Genomic DNA, 18,741 nt, shown 5'->3' with positions numbered 1-18,741 from the left:
TACACAAATTATTAGGGTTTTATTAGGGTTTACTAAGCCACTAGGTTCGGTATGTTTGGTCTAGTGGTGAGGGGTTTGGGTAGTATGTAATAGGTTTTAGATTCGATTCTCGGCTCATTGTAAACAAAAAAAATATTAGGGTTTACTTATTTTAGAATAACTCGAGTTTGACTTCTGCTGGCAATAATTTTTTGTCAACTTTACTTATTTTGCGGTCGAACTTTTGATTGTCAATTCTATTTCCCTGAGAACTAGAATGTTAAAACCAAAAAAAAAAATTATTAGGTTTATTTTTAGTATTGTTGTCGTTTCGATAATTTTTAGGGTTTGTTGCTCGTTTATTTTTTAGTAGATAAATGAAATAACAATTCTTTTTGAAGATTGACACACATCAATAAGGTTTGTGTGTATATCTCAACAAAAAATAAAATAAAATTGGTGGATAGACGAAATAACAATTTTTTTTTAAATGGTTACTCTATTTAATTTCGCGTAAATATCTAAATGATTTTTTTATCAAACATATTATCTTTTTCTTTCTGTTTAGAATATATATCTCTCTAACAAACTATATATTATTTTGACACTCTCCACTAAATATTTTACTACTTCATTTTCAGATATTAATTCTTTTTTTTTTCTGCTATACTTAAGGCCCGTTTAGATTGACTAAGTGTTTGTCTGGAGTAACTTTTTTTTAGCTTATGCAAAACAGTTTATGCAAATAAATAATTTTTTATGCATTAATTATTATAAGTTATTTCAAGTTAGTTTATGAAAATATAGCTTATAAAACTACAATTTTCGTTAGTCAAAACTTATAAATTAACATAAAAAATTGTTTATTTGCATGCGTTGTTTTGCATAAGCTTAAAAATAAACTATTCCAAACGGGTCCTAATTTTATTTTATTTTTGTTTACAATGAGCTGTGGATCGAACCCAGAACCTATACATACTACTCAAACCCCTCACCACTAGATCAAACCTAGTGACTTCTAATTTTTTAGCGCATGCAAAACAACTTATACAAATAAATAAGTTTTTAAGCTATTTTTCATGATTCTTGATTTCAGACTGTTTGCTTGAAAAAACTATCATCACTTGCTGGCCTAATGCAAGGAGTAGGGGTACGTGAACGGATTCGTGTTGACAGTCGGTTCATTCGCATGAATGTTACAGACTTCTTTTGTCTTATGATTAGTTAGAAGTTGGTGTATTTTGGTCTTACGCTCTATTGTGTGGACTCGTTGGGTTAGGTTTATGCCCCTAGTTTTGTATTTTTTTTAGTATAATAAAGAGATATAGGCATAAGATGGGGGCAATGCCTGCTTCCTCCCTGATGTCTAGATGCTCTTCGCCTTATTAGAAAAATAAGTTAATCCAAACGGTCTTTAATTAAAGCATAATTTAATTTTATTATAATTTATTTAAACAATTTCTTCTTTTTTTTAATTTTTTTCAAATTCAATTTTAGATTTCTTTAAAATTTGGACAGAAGTTATCTATACAATATAAAATTTCATTCTAAGAGTAAAATTTGTATTCGTTAAATGTGCGCGTTTGTAAAAGAAAATAAATATAAGCAAACTTCCTTGGTATGTTTGTTACTTGTTAGTTATAACATAAATCTTAAAACATTAATAGCATTTATTAATTGAGATTCTTTAAAATCTTTATTTTTATTACATAAGGGTTGGAGGAGTTTTTCAAAATTTTAATCCTGGGATAATTCAGATGAACGGATCTTGATTAAATCATTATCACAAATTAAACATCACGAGTTTATGTGTTTACCTATTAAAGCGTGAAACCTTTGAAACATAAACAATTTCTGATCACAAGCAAAACAACCTAGCGATACCTCTACTCAGTTCACACGAACAGTTCCTCCAATCTCAGTGCTAGCTGAAGTTTGATTGAAGGTTTTAGAGAGAGAGTAAAGCGCAATGCTAGTTTTAGAAAATTAGGATTCTGGATTCTAAATTCGGTTGAACTTATCCTCTAACATAAATATTAAAACATTAATGGTATTTATTGATTTGAGATCCTTTAAAATCTTTATTTTTATTACCTAATCAGTGTTTTTAAGATGGTTGGAGGGAGATGATTGAAGGCTTTAGAGAGAGAGTAAAGCGCGATGTTAGTTTTAGAAAATTATGATTCTGGATTCTAAATTCAGTTGAATTTATCTTCTAACATAAATATTAAAACATTAATAGCATTTATTGATTTGAGATCCTTTAAAATCTTTATTTTTATTACCTAATCAATGTTTTTAAGATGGTTGGAGAGATTTTTCAAAATTTTAATCCTCTTAGTGGGACAATTTCGATGAACGAATATTGATTAAATCATTAATCATAAATCAAACATCACGAGTTTATGTGTTTACCTCTTAAAGCGCAGAACCTTTGAAACAAAAATAGTTTCTGATCACGAACAAAGCAACCTAGCGATACCTCTACTCAGTCCACACGAACAGTTCCTCCAATCGCAGTGCTAGCTGAAGCTTGGTTGAAGGCTTTAGAGAGAGTAAGGCGCGATGTTAATTTTAGAAAATTAAGATTCTGAATTCTAAATTCGGTTGAATTTATCCTCTACACAAGAGTTCTATTTATAGAATCTCTTGTGTGATTAGCAAGTCATACTAAAACGCGCATAATTATATGTGGAGATTTGACTTGAAAATCACAAAACAAAGATTTTATTTATTTATTTATTTTTGGTAAAGATTTTATTTATTTTTAAATTGGATATATTTAAAAACTAAGTGAGATTCAGTTTTATTCTAAAACAGATTTGTTTCTATTTTTAAGGCATATATCTATATTTATACTTATATATAAAGATGATACAAAAACTTTTGGTGTGAACTTTTCATAATACCAACAATACCCTTAACTTTTTTTTTAGCAGCAAATTCTTTTTGTTAACAAACTCACCATAACATGAGATTTTTTTTTACATAAGTTTGCATATCTATTTTATACATATATATATAAAGAGGATACAAAAACTTTTGGTGTGAATTTTTCATAATACCAACAATACCCTTAACTTTATTTTGGCAGCAAATTTTTTTTATTAACAAACTCACCATAACAAAAGACATATATTGAGTCAATTTTTTATTCTTTTACATAAATTTGCATAATAAAAAATCTGTTCGGCCACTAGTTTTTATATAAATACGGAGTGTTTTATTCATAGAAAAATAAGAGAGCAAGGAAAGATGTATAAACAAGGATTAAAGTTAGAATTACTTATACAATAAATGATTTCACAGTCATATAAGCTTTCCTTCAGAATTACTTTTTATTAGTTGCCGTTTTATTGGTCAACACATCAAATATTTCATTGGTGTGATTTTATTGACAAATTCACAACATTATCTATTATAATTATTCTGTAATTATCTAACTACTGATAAGTCTCACTTATCATTAGAGTTGTCAAAGGGGCTGGCCCGGTCCGGCCTGGAGGGGCCCGGTCAAATAAAGAGGCGGGGGCAGACTGACCCGTTAACTTCATGGCCCGACCTGCTTAGCCCGGCCCGATAAGCAAAAGCCTACATGGCCCGATGGGCCGACCCACTAATTTTCATAGTATTTTTTTTTAAAAAAAAAAACATATTCTACTAAATTTATGTTATATTTTTCAACTAAATCTTCAAGAAGGTAATTCGTATCCCTATATTTTCTCACATAATCTTCCAAACAACAATATCTTCCTCTTTATCCCCATCAAACAAACAAACAAATCTCTAACAAATAATCTCATTATAATCCAATAAGTTTTTTGTCATATTATTATTATTATTATTACTACAAAAAAAAATCCAAGTTTTATATCTTTCATTCATGCAATGTAATTTAAGTAAAAAAAAAACAAAAATATAGAAAGAATATAAAATAAATAGAATAAAAAGATGATAGGCTTAAAATAACAATATTCCAAGTTTTATATCATTCGTTGTAATTGCACAAAAAAAAAATTAAAAATAAATAAAAAGATGACATGCTAAAAAATAGGAATAAAACATATTATAGATAGGAACAAAACACAAATAATAACAATAAAACAACAAAAATAATAAAAAAAATTATATATGAATTTATGCATAAAAATAGGACCAAAATATAACAATAAAAAGATTATAAAATTTTTTTAAATATTTTTTTAAATTCTTTAAGGGCCGGCCCAAAAGCCTATGGGCCGGTCCATGACAGCCCATGAAAAATCCTGACCCGATAAGGCACAATCCCCTTTTTATGAAGTCCGACCCGTGTAAAAGGATAGGGCTAATGAGCCGGTCCGATAACCCGACCCTTTTTAACAGCTCTACTTAGCATCTTGTAAATAAATCATATTTATTTACTTCGTAATTATCCGTTATAATTATTTCGTAATTATCTAATTAATAATAAATCCCACGTATTATTTTATAAACAAATCTTATTTATTTATTTTATAAATAAATTTTATTTATTTACTTCATAAATAAATCTTATATGTCCTGTGTGTGTAACCCCTATAGGTTCCCGTAACATTGGTAATAATATTAAATCATAAGTACCCGTTTGACCCTCATTATTTTTTACTTCTCTACTTCTATTAAGGAGAAGTAGGGCCAAACACAAATTTGATAAAGTTATTAAAATAAAACGTGTCTTTTTTTAATGAAAAAACACAATATAAGTGACTTAAAATAATAGAATTTATTTTCATAAAAAAAAAGAATTTATGATAATTATTTTTTTTAGGTTGTTATTATTATTATATTTTTTTAAGTTTGTAATATTATTAGGATAATTATCTTTTAAATTTAGATGATCATGAATTTATGATAAGTTAGTTATTAATCTATTTTACCAAACATATTTAACTTAAAAATGATAATTAAGTTGAAAAAAAATAATAAATATCAAACAACTTTAAGTTTAAAGTTTTTATTTTCAATTTTATTCTTAAAATAACTTTTTATTTTGAAGCAATTCTTAAAATAACTTTTAAAACTAAAATAAGAAGGTGAAACGAGCACTTAGTCTGAAATGAATTACTAATGCAAATTTTCAAATTTCTTAAAAGCAAAGTCATAATACATTGTACGAAAATGCACATGAGTGAGATATAATACAGTCCTAAAAAACACTTACCGGTTATTTCAATTTTCAATTATGAAAGTGATAGATATAAGATAGATTTCTTAAAAAATAAATAAAATAGATATGAGATAGATATTCAATCAATCAAGTACGTATTGAATTGTTTGTACAGTGCAAAACACCAACGTGGTGGGGGTTGGTAGAAAGTAAGTAAAGTAAGAATGAATAAAACAAAAAATATTACTTCTAGCGTGCGTGGACATGAAAGAAAGAAAAGTACTTAACTTTGTAATTACCCGTCACAAATTGACAGCGCCAGGTAGGATTAGGACAAATTTTTCTTCACTTCTCTTCTCTTCAGTTTTTTTTTCTTTCTTTTTTTAAGAAATCTTTGGACATGAATATAATACTCTGTCATTAGCATACCTAACTAAGTTGACTGAGCAAGCATTGCGGATCAACAGTTCTTTCTAGGAAAAAAGAAAGAAAGGAGGTTTTTTTTCATCCAATAATATTGTTTGTTTAAATATTTTATTTTAATAATAATAATAATAATTAGGATCCAATATGGGATAAAGTCAAATACAATAATTGAGCCCAGAAAGGGAATATCTTCTATCCACACTCCATCTTAGTTTGTAGTAAGAGCAAATGTGGCTAGAAATTTGAGCATAGTATTATTGGCTATATTGCATCTTAATTTGAGTAAGTGTGAACAAAAGCTAAATTTTTAAAGGAAAATGCTAAACAGTGCCCCCGGGGCACTAGTTAAGGATATAAATATGGAAATTTTATCTCGTAAATTGTGCATTCAATGCTTTAATATGTAAAAAGTTATTCTCTCTCATCATTAACTTTTTCCTTTGTTTCTTTTTTTAGTATGCTTAACTAGTGCCCCGGGGGCACTGTTTAGCATGACCCATTTTTAAAATGAGACAAAAATAGTTAGGAGCTTAATTAGATCAAGATCATTAAACTAAAAACTTAGACTAAATCAAACTAAAAATGAATTTAAAAGTTATTCTTTTTATCTCTCGAGTTAAAATAATTACCACGAATATGAATTGGATTAGAAAACAATAGGATAAAATAAGAAGATAAATTTTTTTGAATGACAAATATATTATATTAAAAAAAAAATTACCATCATGTTTCTTATCATCATTCTCATTCATACTTGAATGAACACAAAAGAAGTAATTAAAAAAAAACATTATTTGGCTACTAGGTAATTTCATAAGAAATACAATATTCCAAATCCAATAGCACGTGTGGACTGACAATTAAAATAAAATATAGCAATAAGACCAATATAACCACTATATATTATATAGTATAAATAATACCAATGTCCTACCTTGTGAGACTTTAGTGGTCTATATAAGGAGTTTCTTCTTTGTTAGTCTATCACCCTTTCATACACACAAAACAAATCAACACCTATCAATTAGTAATTATTCATTATTTATAAAGATGGATTTTGTGAAGAAGTGTAAGAGGGTATTGGGAAGCAACAAGAGATTGTATGATTCAGAAGAAAGTAGTGAAAGTGGAAGTGGAAGCTATGGAAAATTATCAGAGAACAAGTGTCACAAAAAACAAAAGGATATTAATAGTAAGAAATTAGCACCAAATGGTTGTATTTGTGTCTATGTTGGATCTGAGAGACAGAGATTTGTAATAAAGATCAAAATATTCAATCATCCTTTGTTCAAAACATTTTTAGAAGATGTTGAGAATGAATATGGTTATACAAATGATGGTCCTTTATGGCTTCCTTGTCATGTTGACTTATTTTGTGAAGCACTTTTGGAGATAGAGAGTGATGATATGGGTCACAAACACAGCCCAGTTTCTCATTCTTCATTTTCTTGTCGATCTAATAACCTGAACTGTGATGTAAATTACCAGGTTTTGGTATAGAGTTGTAAAATTAATTGATGTAGATATATATAATTGATGAAAAATATAACTCCTTCATGATATATGTTTCTTTTTATTTTAAATTTCTCAGTTCTTGAATGAAAGAAGCTTGTTAATTAATTAGAACTTCATATGATGCTAGTTACCAAGGTTTTAAATAGCGGTCGCGGTCACGGTCGCGTCAAGGATTTCGCAATTTTGGCTGTTACGACTGATGCGTTAGGAAATACGGTCGTCGCTGTGTGAATTAATCAATATCGCACAAATCTTATTAAAATTATTTGTAATATGATATATGTATAACAACTTAAATATGAGATAAATGTAAAATTTTGAACTAGGAAAGAGTTAAAAAGATATAACACTTTATAATTTATGTTCATATTTATATTAAAAATGTGATTTTTATGCATTTCTATTGGAAAAAATAGAAGTCTCTATCTATTAGCATTTTGTGGCGGCTGTATTGCGTTTCTTTGCGGCTATATCGGTGTTTCGTTATGGCCGTAACGGCGTGATTTTTTTTCACCATATAAAACGGTGAAAAACGATAATGGTAGGCGCCAATTCCTTTTTGTCGCATCCTTTTTTGCAGTAAAGGACCTTTATTTAAAACCTTGCTACTGACTGCCTCACTTTTATTAAATCTTTTAAGTAGGGTTAAGAATTGTAAAGGATATACGCAGAGAATAAATTGATGAAAAACTTAATCTACTTTGTGTATATTGATGAATGAATCGTTATAAGTATTAACAAAATACTTGTAAAAAAAAATATTAACAAATTAAGTTAAATTATATGTAAAAAATTATAACTTAATGTATATTGTAAGATATAGTTGACTTCTATTACATTTATTTCAACATTTTTAAAGTTGAAAACTTTTTCTCTCTCTAAACATTTCTCTTTGACCGTTATATAAAACTATCAGATCTGCAATTCATCTCTCTTAAATCCAAACCTTTCGTTTCACAATGTAGACAAGGCGGCGGCGGTGGTGTGACGAGGATGCCGTCAACCCTCCGCACCACCTTGTCCTGAATGGCGCCGATAGTTCTCTGTTCGTGTTTTTTGTCTCTCCATTTCGTGTTTTCCTTTTTCTCTAACCCTGGTGTTTCTTCTTTGTGTTGTATTATGTTTTACTTCTTCTTGAAATTCTGGCTGTCTACCACCGTAATACCTACTTTTCCGACGGTGGTATAAAATCGACATATTTAGTATAAATTTTGAATAAATACATTAATTTTTATCGATATTGTCTATTATATTTAATCCCGGTCAGAGCAATATAGTTATTCAGAATTTATATTGCTCGGATTTCAGCCTCTATAATGATTGAATAAGTCGAGTTATAAATTCAGCTAACCTATAAAGTGTGAAGAGATTCTAGAAAAGATTAGCCACTTGTTTATATATAATATGCTGCATTCACCTTTAGTTGAAACGCAGACATCATGTAATTCGATTATTTTGACCAAAAAGCTTGTTTGTATTATTAGCTTAATATTAATAGAAGGAAGTTTACCGATTATTATCAACTATGAAAGTGATAGATTTTCAACGTTCCAGTTTGTGCAATACAAGCAAACATCATCGTATCTCGTCTTACGTCGTAGTAGTATCTCATAATAAAAACAAAATACAATATATTTATAAAAAAATAAAATTTCCACAATTGACTTGACGCAAACACAAGTTGGTAGGCTATTGATCCGTGTGAATTCAAAAGTTGAGATTTGTGAATTGTTTTGCATTTTCTTTTCATTTTTCAATTACCCCGTCACAAATGACTGCGTGTGTGTGTGTGTGAGGAACAATTTCTCATCTTTTTTATTTCGTCTATTAATTATTCTTTGAACTTTCACATTTTATGTAACTTCGGATCGGATATATACTAGGAATATATTATGTCCTTTTTTTTATTTCGTCTATTAATTATTCTTTGAACTTTGAAAAAACATATATATATATTTTTTTTATAAAAGAGATGTTAAGACTATAGATAGTTAGTTAATCAACTAAAATTAGTTGATAGGTTACCAAGTTGGTTAGGAGGTTAGAAAGTTAGTTAGGAACATCGCATATATTATGTAGATGCTGGGGTTCAAACCCCAAACACTTCACACCCAAAACAGAGTTAGTGAGCTGTGTCATAGGCGACCATTTTGCACGGTTCGGGGAAATTTCTAACAACTAGGCTACTAGATAAAAAAACTTTATATTTAGAGATATGAGTAATATCTTTTTTGAGTTTAATAGAGATTCACTGACAGTGTAAAATAGTTTTACACAGTTATCCAATAAAAAAGGCTTAATTAATAAAATGGTCCCTTAAAGATATTTTTGGTTTCATATTAGTCCCTTAAAGAAAAAAATGTCTAAATAGGTCCCTTAAAGAAAAAAATGTCCGAATAGGTCCCTTAAAGACATATCCGTTAATCAGTTTGGTCCTATTTAGACATCTTTTTAGGGACCAAACTGATTAACGGAGATGTCTTTAAGGACCTATTCGGACTTTTTTTTCTTTAAGGGACCTATTTGGACCTTTTTTTCTTTAAGGGACCAATCTGAAACAAAAAATATCTTTAAGGGACCATTTTATTAATTAAACCAATAAAAAATTATCAATTTATCATATCATATTAAGAAAATGAGGTAAAACTAGAGTGATGTGACGAAAACATGATTTATTTTTTACCCTAACAGTTTTACACTACCCGTGCATATTTATTTTTTGAGTTTTGCTAACATGTGCCCTAAGACACATGTTAAGAATCTAAAAGTAAAAATATTTTCTTAAATTTCGTATAATTAATTTGTGATAAAGTTTAAAAAGTGAATTACATACATAAATTATGATAAAACATTTCCTTTTTTGAATCAATAAAATCTGCCGTTAAAGCATTTTAGCTTTTCCCTTATTTTTTAACTACAAACTTTGAGTTTACTGAGCATTGCAAGCAAGCTCATTCCAATTCTTTCTATGAGTGTTTATTCAGTTGCTACTGCTTTTGTATGATTTACTAGTACTTTAAAAGTTTGGTTTCTATAATTATTACTTAAAAAATACTACATAAAAATTAGGTTTAAATACTCTTCTCTCTGACCAAACTATAAATTACCAAAGGTTATTTTTACACTATCCCTGAATAATTTAAGAGTATTTATCCAACAAATAATGAGAACAAACATACAAATGTGAAATAAAAGTTAGTTAAAAAGTAGTTGTAAATATCTACTATATGATTTGTTCTCATTCATTGTTAGATAAATACCTCAAATTATTAAGAGATAGTGTAGATTTCATCATTGCCAAATTACTTCTTGTAAAAAAAATACAGGGTAAAAACTAAAAATAATAACTTATATCTATAGAAATTGAATAAGGATATTTGAACAACTAAAATTTGACAGCATTTGAAACAATTTTTTCCTTCTTATTTTTGCAACAAAATATAATGAAAATATGAGTGAGAGAGAGGTAAAATTGTTAATTTTAATTTAATTAGATTCAATTTAAAACAAAGGAAAGTTAAAGGAAATAATGTGTTTTTTACCCAAAAGCAGAATTAGTCTACTAGGTAATTTCAATAAAACATATTCAAAATCAAAGAGCATGTGAGACATTTGGTCCTTATATTCCATCAAAATTATAATAAAATAGAGCAATATAAGACCAAAGTATAAGACCATAAGTCCTTATATTCCATCATATTAATAATAATAATAATAATAATAATAATAATAATAATAATAATAATAATAGGTGGGACCATTGTGAGACATTTGGTCCTCTATATATAATGATCTTAACCTTTCAAACACAAACAAAAAATCAACACCTTCATTTACAATCTCTCTTCTCTTGCTTTCCCCATACAACAAGATATATATAAAAACTATATATCTTGCTTAATTATAGAGATGGATTTTGTGAAGAAATGTAAGAAAGTATGGGGAAGCAACAAGAGATTATATGATCATCAAGAAAGTAGTACTAGTGGAAGCTATGGAAAATTATCAGAAAAGAGCCGTAAAAAGGATATTACTAGTAAGAAATTAGCACCAAATGGTTGTATTTGTGTCTATGTTGGACCTGAGAGACAGAGATTTGTGATCAAGATTAAAATATTCAATCATCCTTTGTTCAAAACATTTTTAGAAGATGTTGAGAATGAATATGGTTATACAAATGATGGTCCTTTATGGCTTCCTTGTCATGTTGACTTGTTTTGTGAGGCATTGATGGAGATGGAGAGTGATGAGAATGTGGGTTGCAATTTTCAAAAGAGTCATAAACACAACTCTGTTTCACCTTCTTCATTGTCTTGTCGTTCTAATAACATGAGTTGTAGTGATGTTAATTACCAGCTTTTGGTATAAAGTTACGAGGTTTTGTAGATATATAAAGGTCATGCATAGTAATGTTGTGTCGTCTATGTCGATGAACGTAGTTTTTCAAATATTGAGTTTTATTATCCAAAAAGGTTTAGCGACGCAGTTTGTTACTCGTCTACCTTTTGTTCATATGTAATTATTATATATATATATATATATATATATATATATATATATATATATATATATATATATATATATATATAGCAAAAATAAAATAAAAGTAAATGGTACATAAATGATTTTATCCAAATTTGGATCAAATACATACTAACATTTCACTTCGGTAAAGTATATATATCAATTATATTTTTTTTTGTATTAATCCTCTGATTTTTAGGGAAAGAGAGTTCTGATAATTCAGAGTTCAGAGATAAGTAAAGTGAAATTAAACTCAGGTTTTTCTGAATAATTCGTCCTAAAGAAATGTCATTAACCACTTGAACTCAATGGATTGGTTAATTACATTTACTATAGTCCTAGTATATACTTGTTTAGCTTTATAACAATCATGTACAAATACAAATATACATAAGAATGATAAGATTATAGTGTAAGGGACATTTATTTGGGTCATGTGCGTTCGCCTCTGCATTATATGGTGCAAAGTTTTTAATTGGTTTGGTTGGGGGTGATCATGGTAAGCAGCTAAAGGGACTTCTATTGTTTGGCATGTCGTCATGTGGTTTATTTGGAAAGCTAGAATTGATTCGATTTTCAACTCAAAAGCACAAGTAATTGATGATGATTTTGATGGAATTTCAATGCTATCTTGAAAATGGGTGTTAGAAAAGAAAAGGGGGAAACTTGTATTTTATATGAATATATTACTAATCTAATGGATTGCATTGTGTTTTTCAAATTTTTTTTAGTATAAATTTTGTTTTTTAGTGTAAAATCACTGGAAAAAACTTCGAAAAATATTTTTCAAAATTTTCTACGTGTTTTGCGTGAAAAGAGAAATTTAAGAGATGAGAAGAGAAATCAACGGTGTCTTTTTTGACGTTTTGAGCGAGTTTTGTTAATTGGATTAAATACCTCTTATATTTAATCCTGACTTGTATGTATAATATCATTTGTCCCTTTTGTGCATACTCCATATGGAGTATTATACATAATCTTTTGATGCTAAAAAAAAAACTCATAAGATTTTTTGCGTAGTTACCAAGTTTATATACTCTTTGGTTTTCATTTATGGTTATTGTTATTTTATTTTTTTATAGAAAAAGCAAAAAGACTTTATAAATAAAATACACCCACAAATTCAAGTTAGTCCCTTACTATGTAGGATACTTTTAAATAAATTTATGACTGAATATTTTAAAAAGGTCCATGACTCCATTGAATTGTCAAGTTAATCTATATATTTATTTAGCTACTTAATATTAATTAAATTATTATATTTTACAAGGTTTAATCAGTTTGGTCCTTATTTTATCTATTTGTTTTCAATTTTGTCCCTAACATATTTTTTTAAGGATTAATTTGAGTGAAATTTAAGATACTCATGGATCTTTTTAAAATATTCATAAAGTCAATGATCTATTTGAGAATGTCCTATAAAATCGGAGCGTGATTTAATAATTTATTCAAGTATAAGTTTTTTTTTTGGGTGTAAATTGGGTATCTTTTGAACGTAAGTACAGACTAATCCCTCGAGTCTTATGAGACCCAAAAATAGATGGCAAAACTCTCCTAATTGTTATCGGATAGTATAAGGCATACTATCAAATAGTATTTGGCATACTTTAAAGTTTGAACTAACAAGATATATATATGCAGAATACCTCACAACATATACAACCACCTGAAACAATTACAATGACATATGGCCAAATTAAAAGGCAAAGCAAAGCCATCTAGATAAACTACTAATATGGTCATTGTTTAATTATATCTTTGAAATACTATGTAGTATGTACCCTTAATTCTCATCTATATTAAATAATGTGCACATGTGGAAACGGTCAAACCTAGCTGACAGTTAAATACTCCAACTTAATTCAGATAACCTGAAAAGGATGAAGAGATTCTAGAAAAGTTTATCCACTTGTCTCATGGCAAGGTTTTAAAAAATGTTATTTACCTCCACTAATTTATACACTAAGTTCAACCATAAGCCAAACTAATATAGACACTTTATTATTACTATAATATAAATAAATCCTAATTGGGCACCATTGTTCTGCATTCACCATTAGTTGAAACACAGACGTATGTATCAAATCAACAATTATTTGACCAAAAAGCTTGTATTAATTAATTAATTTTTTCTTTTTTATACAAAAAAAATAGGTGAAAGGATGATGATATATTTCAAGATAGAAAAAAGTTTAGAGTTGAAAGAACAGTTATAAATATTTTCAAATTTATCTAGCTCAAGATCTCTAAGATTTAAGACATGTTTTTTTAGTCCTAATAAACAAAATCGAATTTGGATTCTGTGCAGTTGACTGCATGCAGTCAGTAAATCTAAACAATTTGATCTTGATCAGACGGTCTACATATGACCGACTGCACTGTAGTAAGTGAATTTTCGACTGCACTGAACCCCTATCGAACAATATCCTTGAAGTTATTAATTCATTTTTTCAATGATAAAAGGAAGATGTTAATGAGTTTCTCAGAACATTGTTAAGAAAATAAAAATAGTAGAATACTGACTTGAAAATTAGTCTATTCAACTTTTTTAAAGTTTGAAAGTTATTATTTCCAATACATTAGGACACTTGTTAAGGTCTAATAATAATATCAACTTGCCTTAAACTGATTTTGCGGTTTGGTTGTTAAGTATGGAATTTCTGTCGTTTGGTTTTGTTTTTAAGCTTTCGTGTATTTACATTTAGCTTGGTGCTCTGTGATTGCGAGTGTAATATATTCGTATTCTGTTTTATTCTTGTACTCTAGCACAACTTGTGCTATTTTTCATTTTTATTTTTTATTTTATTTCTTCTTCAAAAAATAAGACTTATGGTATTAAATATAAGAATTTTTTTAAAATAAATAGTTATTAATCTTATTTATACTTATAGAGATTTATTAACTATTCAATCAATCTAATAAATATATAGAATATTTACATGAATGAAATACACACGAACAACCAATCGTTAGTTGATTCCGTGGTGATTGACGCTGAATTTGATAGGAAAGAACACAATTTAATTTCCCACAACTGCGATCGGGAGAGACTGAAACTATTTGATGCCAAAACTGATTCCCGAACCTAGGGATAGCCAAAATATCCATACCCGCAAATATCCGCGGATAAAATCCGCCACAGATACGGGGCGGATAACTTAATGGATATTCACGGATGAAATAAATGGATATTATAATTACCCGATACTTAATGAATATGGATACGGATTTAATCATATCCACGCTCGCAGGTATTCATAAATAAGAAAATTACTTAAATATTCTTAGTTATTAAATATAAAATAAGCTTTTATATTTCGCATAACTTTATGATGAATTTTATTTTAGTTAGAAATGTATGTATATTATTTTTTTAAAGAGAAATATATGGATATTATATTAAGTTTTGGTAAAAAGAAGAAAAATGAATATGGTGACATAGTTGTAAATTGAAAGTGAAATGTATGAATATGTGTTTGTAATATTCTTTTTTACTTCTTTTAAGAAATTAGGTATAATTAGAAAAAAAATTTAAAAGTTATCATCCATGAATATTTGTTAATATCCGTGAATACCTCAAAACCAGCGGATTACCCGCTTAGTGGATGCCCGCCCGAATATGGAGCGGATACGGATATCCTATTTATCTAATTGAGTGGACACGGATATCATACTATCTGCGGCCATGAATATCCATTGACATTCCTACCCAAACCAGATCAAAATCATTTAGTCTTCAATATCATATTATTAAGAAAGTGTAATGAAGTGGGATCGTGAAAAACATCATAGTTTGTGCAATTCAAGCACATCATCATAACTCGTCTTATGTTTAATAAATGGGCACGTGTGCAAAATAACGGTCAAACCTAATAATTAACTTAATTCAGATGATTATTAACCTTAAAAAGATTAGATGAAGGATTCTTAAAAAGCAGGATAGCCACTTAATTGTCTGAGGTTAAGGATTTAAAATTGTTAATTCATCCAATAAATCCGTATTTGGCTCCAAGTATATTGTACATTCGCCTTTAGTTGAAACGCAGACATGTATCTAATCATTCAATTATTTGAACTGTTGATTTGTTTAATGATAATTAATAAAATTAAGGATGATTACCTGTTAATATCGAACTATGTTCTGTTGTATTCTTGTCCTCAACTCAAGCACAAGCAATTGTTTTTTCTTTTCTTCAATAAATTATCTCTGCCTTTGAAAATAAGTTTGAAAGTGATGATAGATATTCAACGTTCAAGTTTGTGCAATGCAAGCAAACATCATTGTATCTAATCTTACGCCATAGTAGTAAGTACATTGCTATTACTACCTGGGAAATCTTTCTCCAAATTTAAGATTTTTGCACACAATTTAAGAAAAATAATAAAATTGTCATAAAACAAATGAGATATGTTTTGGAGTGGGCACGAGTCCAACTCGGCGTCAAGTTCGGTCTAATAGTATGTTGGCTTAGACCACGCGTTCCTGTTCAATAATTACATAAGCTGACACTTTTGTAACGGCTGACATCGGAATGATTAATATTTACTGTCAATCATGACCTTTTAGTTCATGACATCAAAATGATTAGCATTTACATAAGCTTCATAGTGTCTACAACTACAACTACCCCTTCACATACAACGTGCGAAGAGGCGTCCATTTAAAATAGCAACTCACGAAGCTATGATTTTAATTCACTTATATATTAACAAATCAAACACATGCCCTTAATGTTTTTTTGAAAATTTGATATACGCTACAAAAACTAATTAATTTGAAGGATCAATCTCACCGTTCATTAGTGAGAGATTCAATTTTAATTTAAAAAAGAAAATCTATATAGACTGATACGAGTGTTAGAAGTCTCATATCGAATATATCAAAATGTTCAATGTGGTACTTAAGCCATGAAACCCTGCTACCAATTAGACTAATCTTTTGGGTTGAGCTCTTCTTATGTGCTTAAGTCCTAACAATTGATGCTTTCATTGAGAGGTGAGACACGAAAAGTACTGCCTATAGGTTGGATTAAGGGCACTCCACAAAATACTAATAGGTGAATGAAACTGCCCTAAAATAAAATGACTAGCATTGGATAAGTGTCGATTGAGTGAAAGCCGTCATAGACGCCGGCTCTTAGAGGACGTGACAATGTTAGGAGTCTCACATTAAATATACCAAAATACTCGTATATAATACTTAAGTCATGATATTCTCCCACAAATTAAACTAATATATTAGTCTTTTGAATTTAGCTCGCATGTGTTTAATTCCTAACAATACAATACAAATCAATGAATCATAACAACTCCTTCTCTCTCTCCCTTGTCATACTAGTACTAGGTATATATATTCATAAACAATATTTAAAATCCAACAACACGTGTGGATGATAAATTTAAATAATAACAATGAAAATATAAAATAGAAAGATATAAGACCAAGAACTAGAAGAGGGATGTATCATGTATCTTAAAACATATATGGTAGGACCGTGTGAGACATTAGTCGTCATATATAAGAAGATTAACAACTTGTTGGGTACTATATATGGCCTATAAGACCCATTCACTGTTTCACACACATGAATCATACTATATATCTTGCTTATCGCAGGTACAATCTTCATCGTATCATCGCTTCAAAAAAAAAAAAAAATACAATCTTCATCATTTCAATTATAGTAATTAATTATTATTTATAGATATGGATTTTGTGAAGAAGTGTAAGAGGGCATGTGGAAGTAGCAAGAAATTGTATCCAGAAGAAAGTAGTGGCAGTGGAAGCAGCTATGGCAAATCATCAGAAAAGTGTCACAAAAAGGATATTAGTAATAAGAAACCACCAAATGGTTATCTTTGTGTATATGTTGGACCTGAGAGACAGAGATTTGTAATAAAGATCAAAATATTCAACCATCCTTTGTTCAAAACACTTTTAGAAGATGTTGAGAATGAATATGGTTATACAAATGATGGTCCTCTATGGTTTCCTTGTGATGTTGAGTTGTTCTGTGAGACACTTGTGGAAATAGAGAGTGTTTAATTTGAGAAAGATTTTATTGGTTTGCATGCAATTTTTCAATGGGTTACAAACACAACTCTTTTTCACATTCTTCATAGTTGTCATTTATGAGTTGTGTTGCTAATTAGTAGCTTTTGGAATAATTGTGACTTCTAAAATGAAACATATTTTCCTTCATGATTTATATGTTTCTTTTTATTTTCTTCTTGATGGAGTACTATACTACCTCTCGCTTAACACATGTAAAATAACCCACTTAGATTGTCCGGTGGCGTTGGTTTAAAACCTTAGAATTGATTTTTTTTTGTATCAATTTTGACGGACTATATTCTATTTTATTTTTGAAGCCCAAAATTTTGAAGTCCAGCTTCGTACGACTGTAATCACCTGTTAATTAAAGGCCGGACCTGATCATTATAGTGACTAATTTATTTAGGTATTTAGATTTTTAAAAGCACTTTTTAGTAGAGTAACATTCTTATTTTCAAAGTTTAAAGATAAAACAAGGACGAAGTACTCCACTACTAGTGATCATATATATTCAAATTAAATGGCACGTGCAAACGGTCAAACTTGAAAATTAAATAAGTTTTCGAGTATATAGTTGTAATTTAAAAGCCAGAAATTAAGATCTACTGTATCTAACTTAATTCGGATAACCTATAAAGGATGAAGAAATTCTAGAAAAGGGATATCCACTTGTCTCATGGTCAAGGTTTTAAAAAGTGCTAATTGTTGAAAAGTGCTAAAACGTGTTTGTCCGATAATTTTGATCAATTGAAAGTTGGTTAAAACTATTTTAGGTAGTTAATTATAGTTAGCAAAACTACCAAGTTAGTTAGAATTTAGAAAAGTTAGTTTCTAGATCAAATAGTTTGTTACTTGTAGTTTAAATAACACATATAAATACACTTATGTATATCACTTGTAAAATACTCTCTTTACTTGGTCCATTAGTGGATGAATAAAAATTTTACTTTCTCTTAATTTCATTATCTTCTTCCTCACAAAATCAAGAACTGTTTCTTTTCACATTTCATCACAATTTTCTGCAAAACTGTGTTTATGCTCATAAACTTGCCTCGAGCTTATGTGCATTGTTACCACAGATAATTTACACTACATCCATAGGCAACCATAAACCAAT

General features: G+C 28.9%; 3 protein-coding genes across 3 annotated transcripts; all 3 read left to right on the top strand.

Moving 5' to 3' along the window:
• Positions 1-6,580: 6,580 nt before the first annotated feature.
• LOC123914524 (auxin-responsive protein SAUR71-like) lies at positions 6,581-7,030 on the top strand. Its single transcript, XM_045965725.1, has one exon. The coding sequence runs from the start codon at positions 6,581-6,583 to the stop codon at positions 7,028-7,030; it is 450 nt and encodes a 149-aa protein (XP_045821681.1).
• Positions 7,031-10,885: 3,855 nt separating this feature from the next.
• On the top strand, positions 10,886-11,475 carry LOC123916006 (auxin-responsive protein SAUR71-like). The gene has a single exon (XM_045967323.1). It carries the CDS (start codon positions 10,955-10,957, stop codon positions 11,411-11,413), a length of 459 nt encoding a protein of 152 aa, XP_045823279.1. The 5' UTR covers positions 10,886-10,954; the 3' UTR covers positions 11,414-11,475.
• Positions 11,476-17,276: 5,801 nt separating this feature from the next.
• On the top strand, positions 17,277-17,615 carry LOC123914522 (auxin-induced protein X15-like). The gene has a single exon (XM_045965724.1). It carries the CDS (start codon positions 17,277-17,279, stop codon positions 17,613-17,615), a length of 339 nt encoding a protein of 112 aa, XP_045821680.1.
• Positions 17,616-18,741: the final 1,126 nt, after the last annotated feature.

The sequence above is a fragment of the Trifolium pratense genome, linkage group LG3 (genome assembly GCF_020283565.1).
Source record: "Trifolium pratense cultivar HEN17-A07 linkage group LG3, ARS_RC_1.1, whole genome shotgun sequence".
Taxonomy (NCBI): domain Eukaryota; kingdom Viridiplantae; phylum Streptophyta; class Magnoliopsida; order Fabales; family Fabaceae; genus Trifolium; species Trifolium pratense.
The sequence above is the reverse complement of the archived record's forward strand: the minus strand, read 5'-3'. Positions and strand labels throughout refer to the sequence as shown.

Bases quoted from the DNA above. Each gene is read 5' to 3' on its own strand.
- LOC123916006 (XM_045967323.1), top strand. From the start codon at position 10,955: ATGGATTTTGTGAAGAAATGTAAGAAAGTATGGGGAAGCAACAAGAGA.
- LOC123914522 (XM_045965724.1), top strand. From the start codon at position 17,277: ATGGATTTTGTGAAGAAGTGTAAGAGGGCATGTGGAAGTAGCAAGAAA.
- LOC123914524 (XM_045965725.1), top strand. From the start codon at position 6,581: ATGGATTTTGTGAAGAAGTGTAAGAGGGTATTGGGAAGCAACAAGAGA.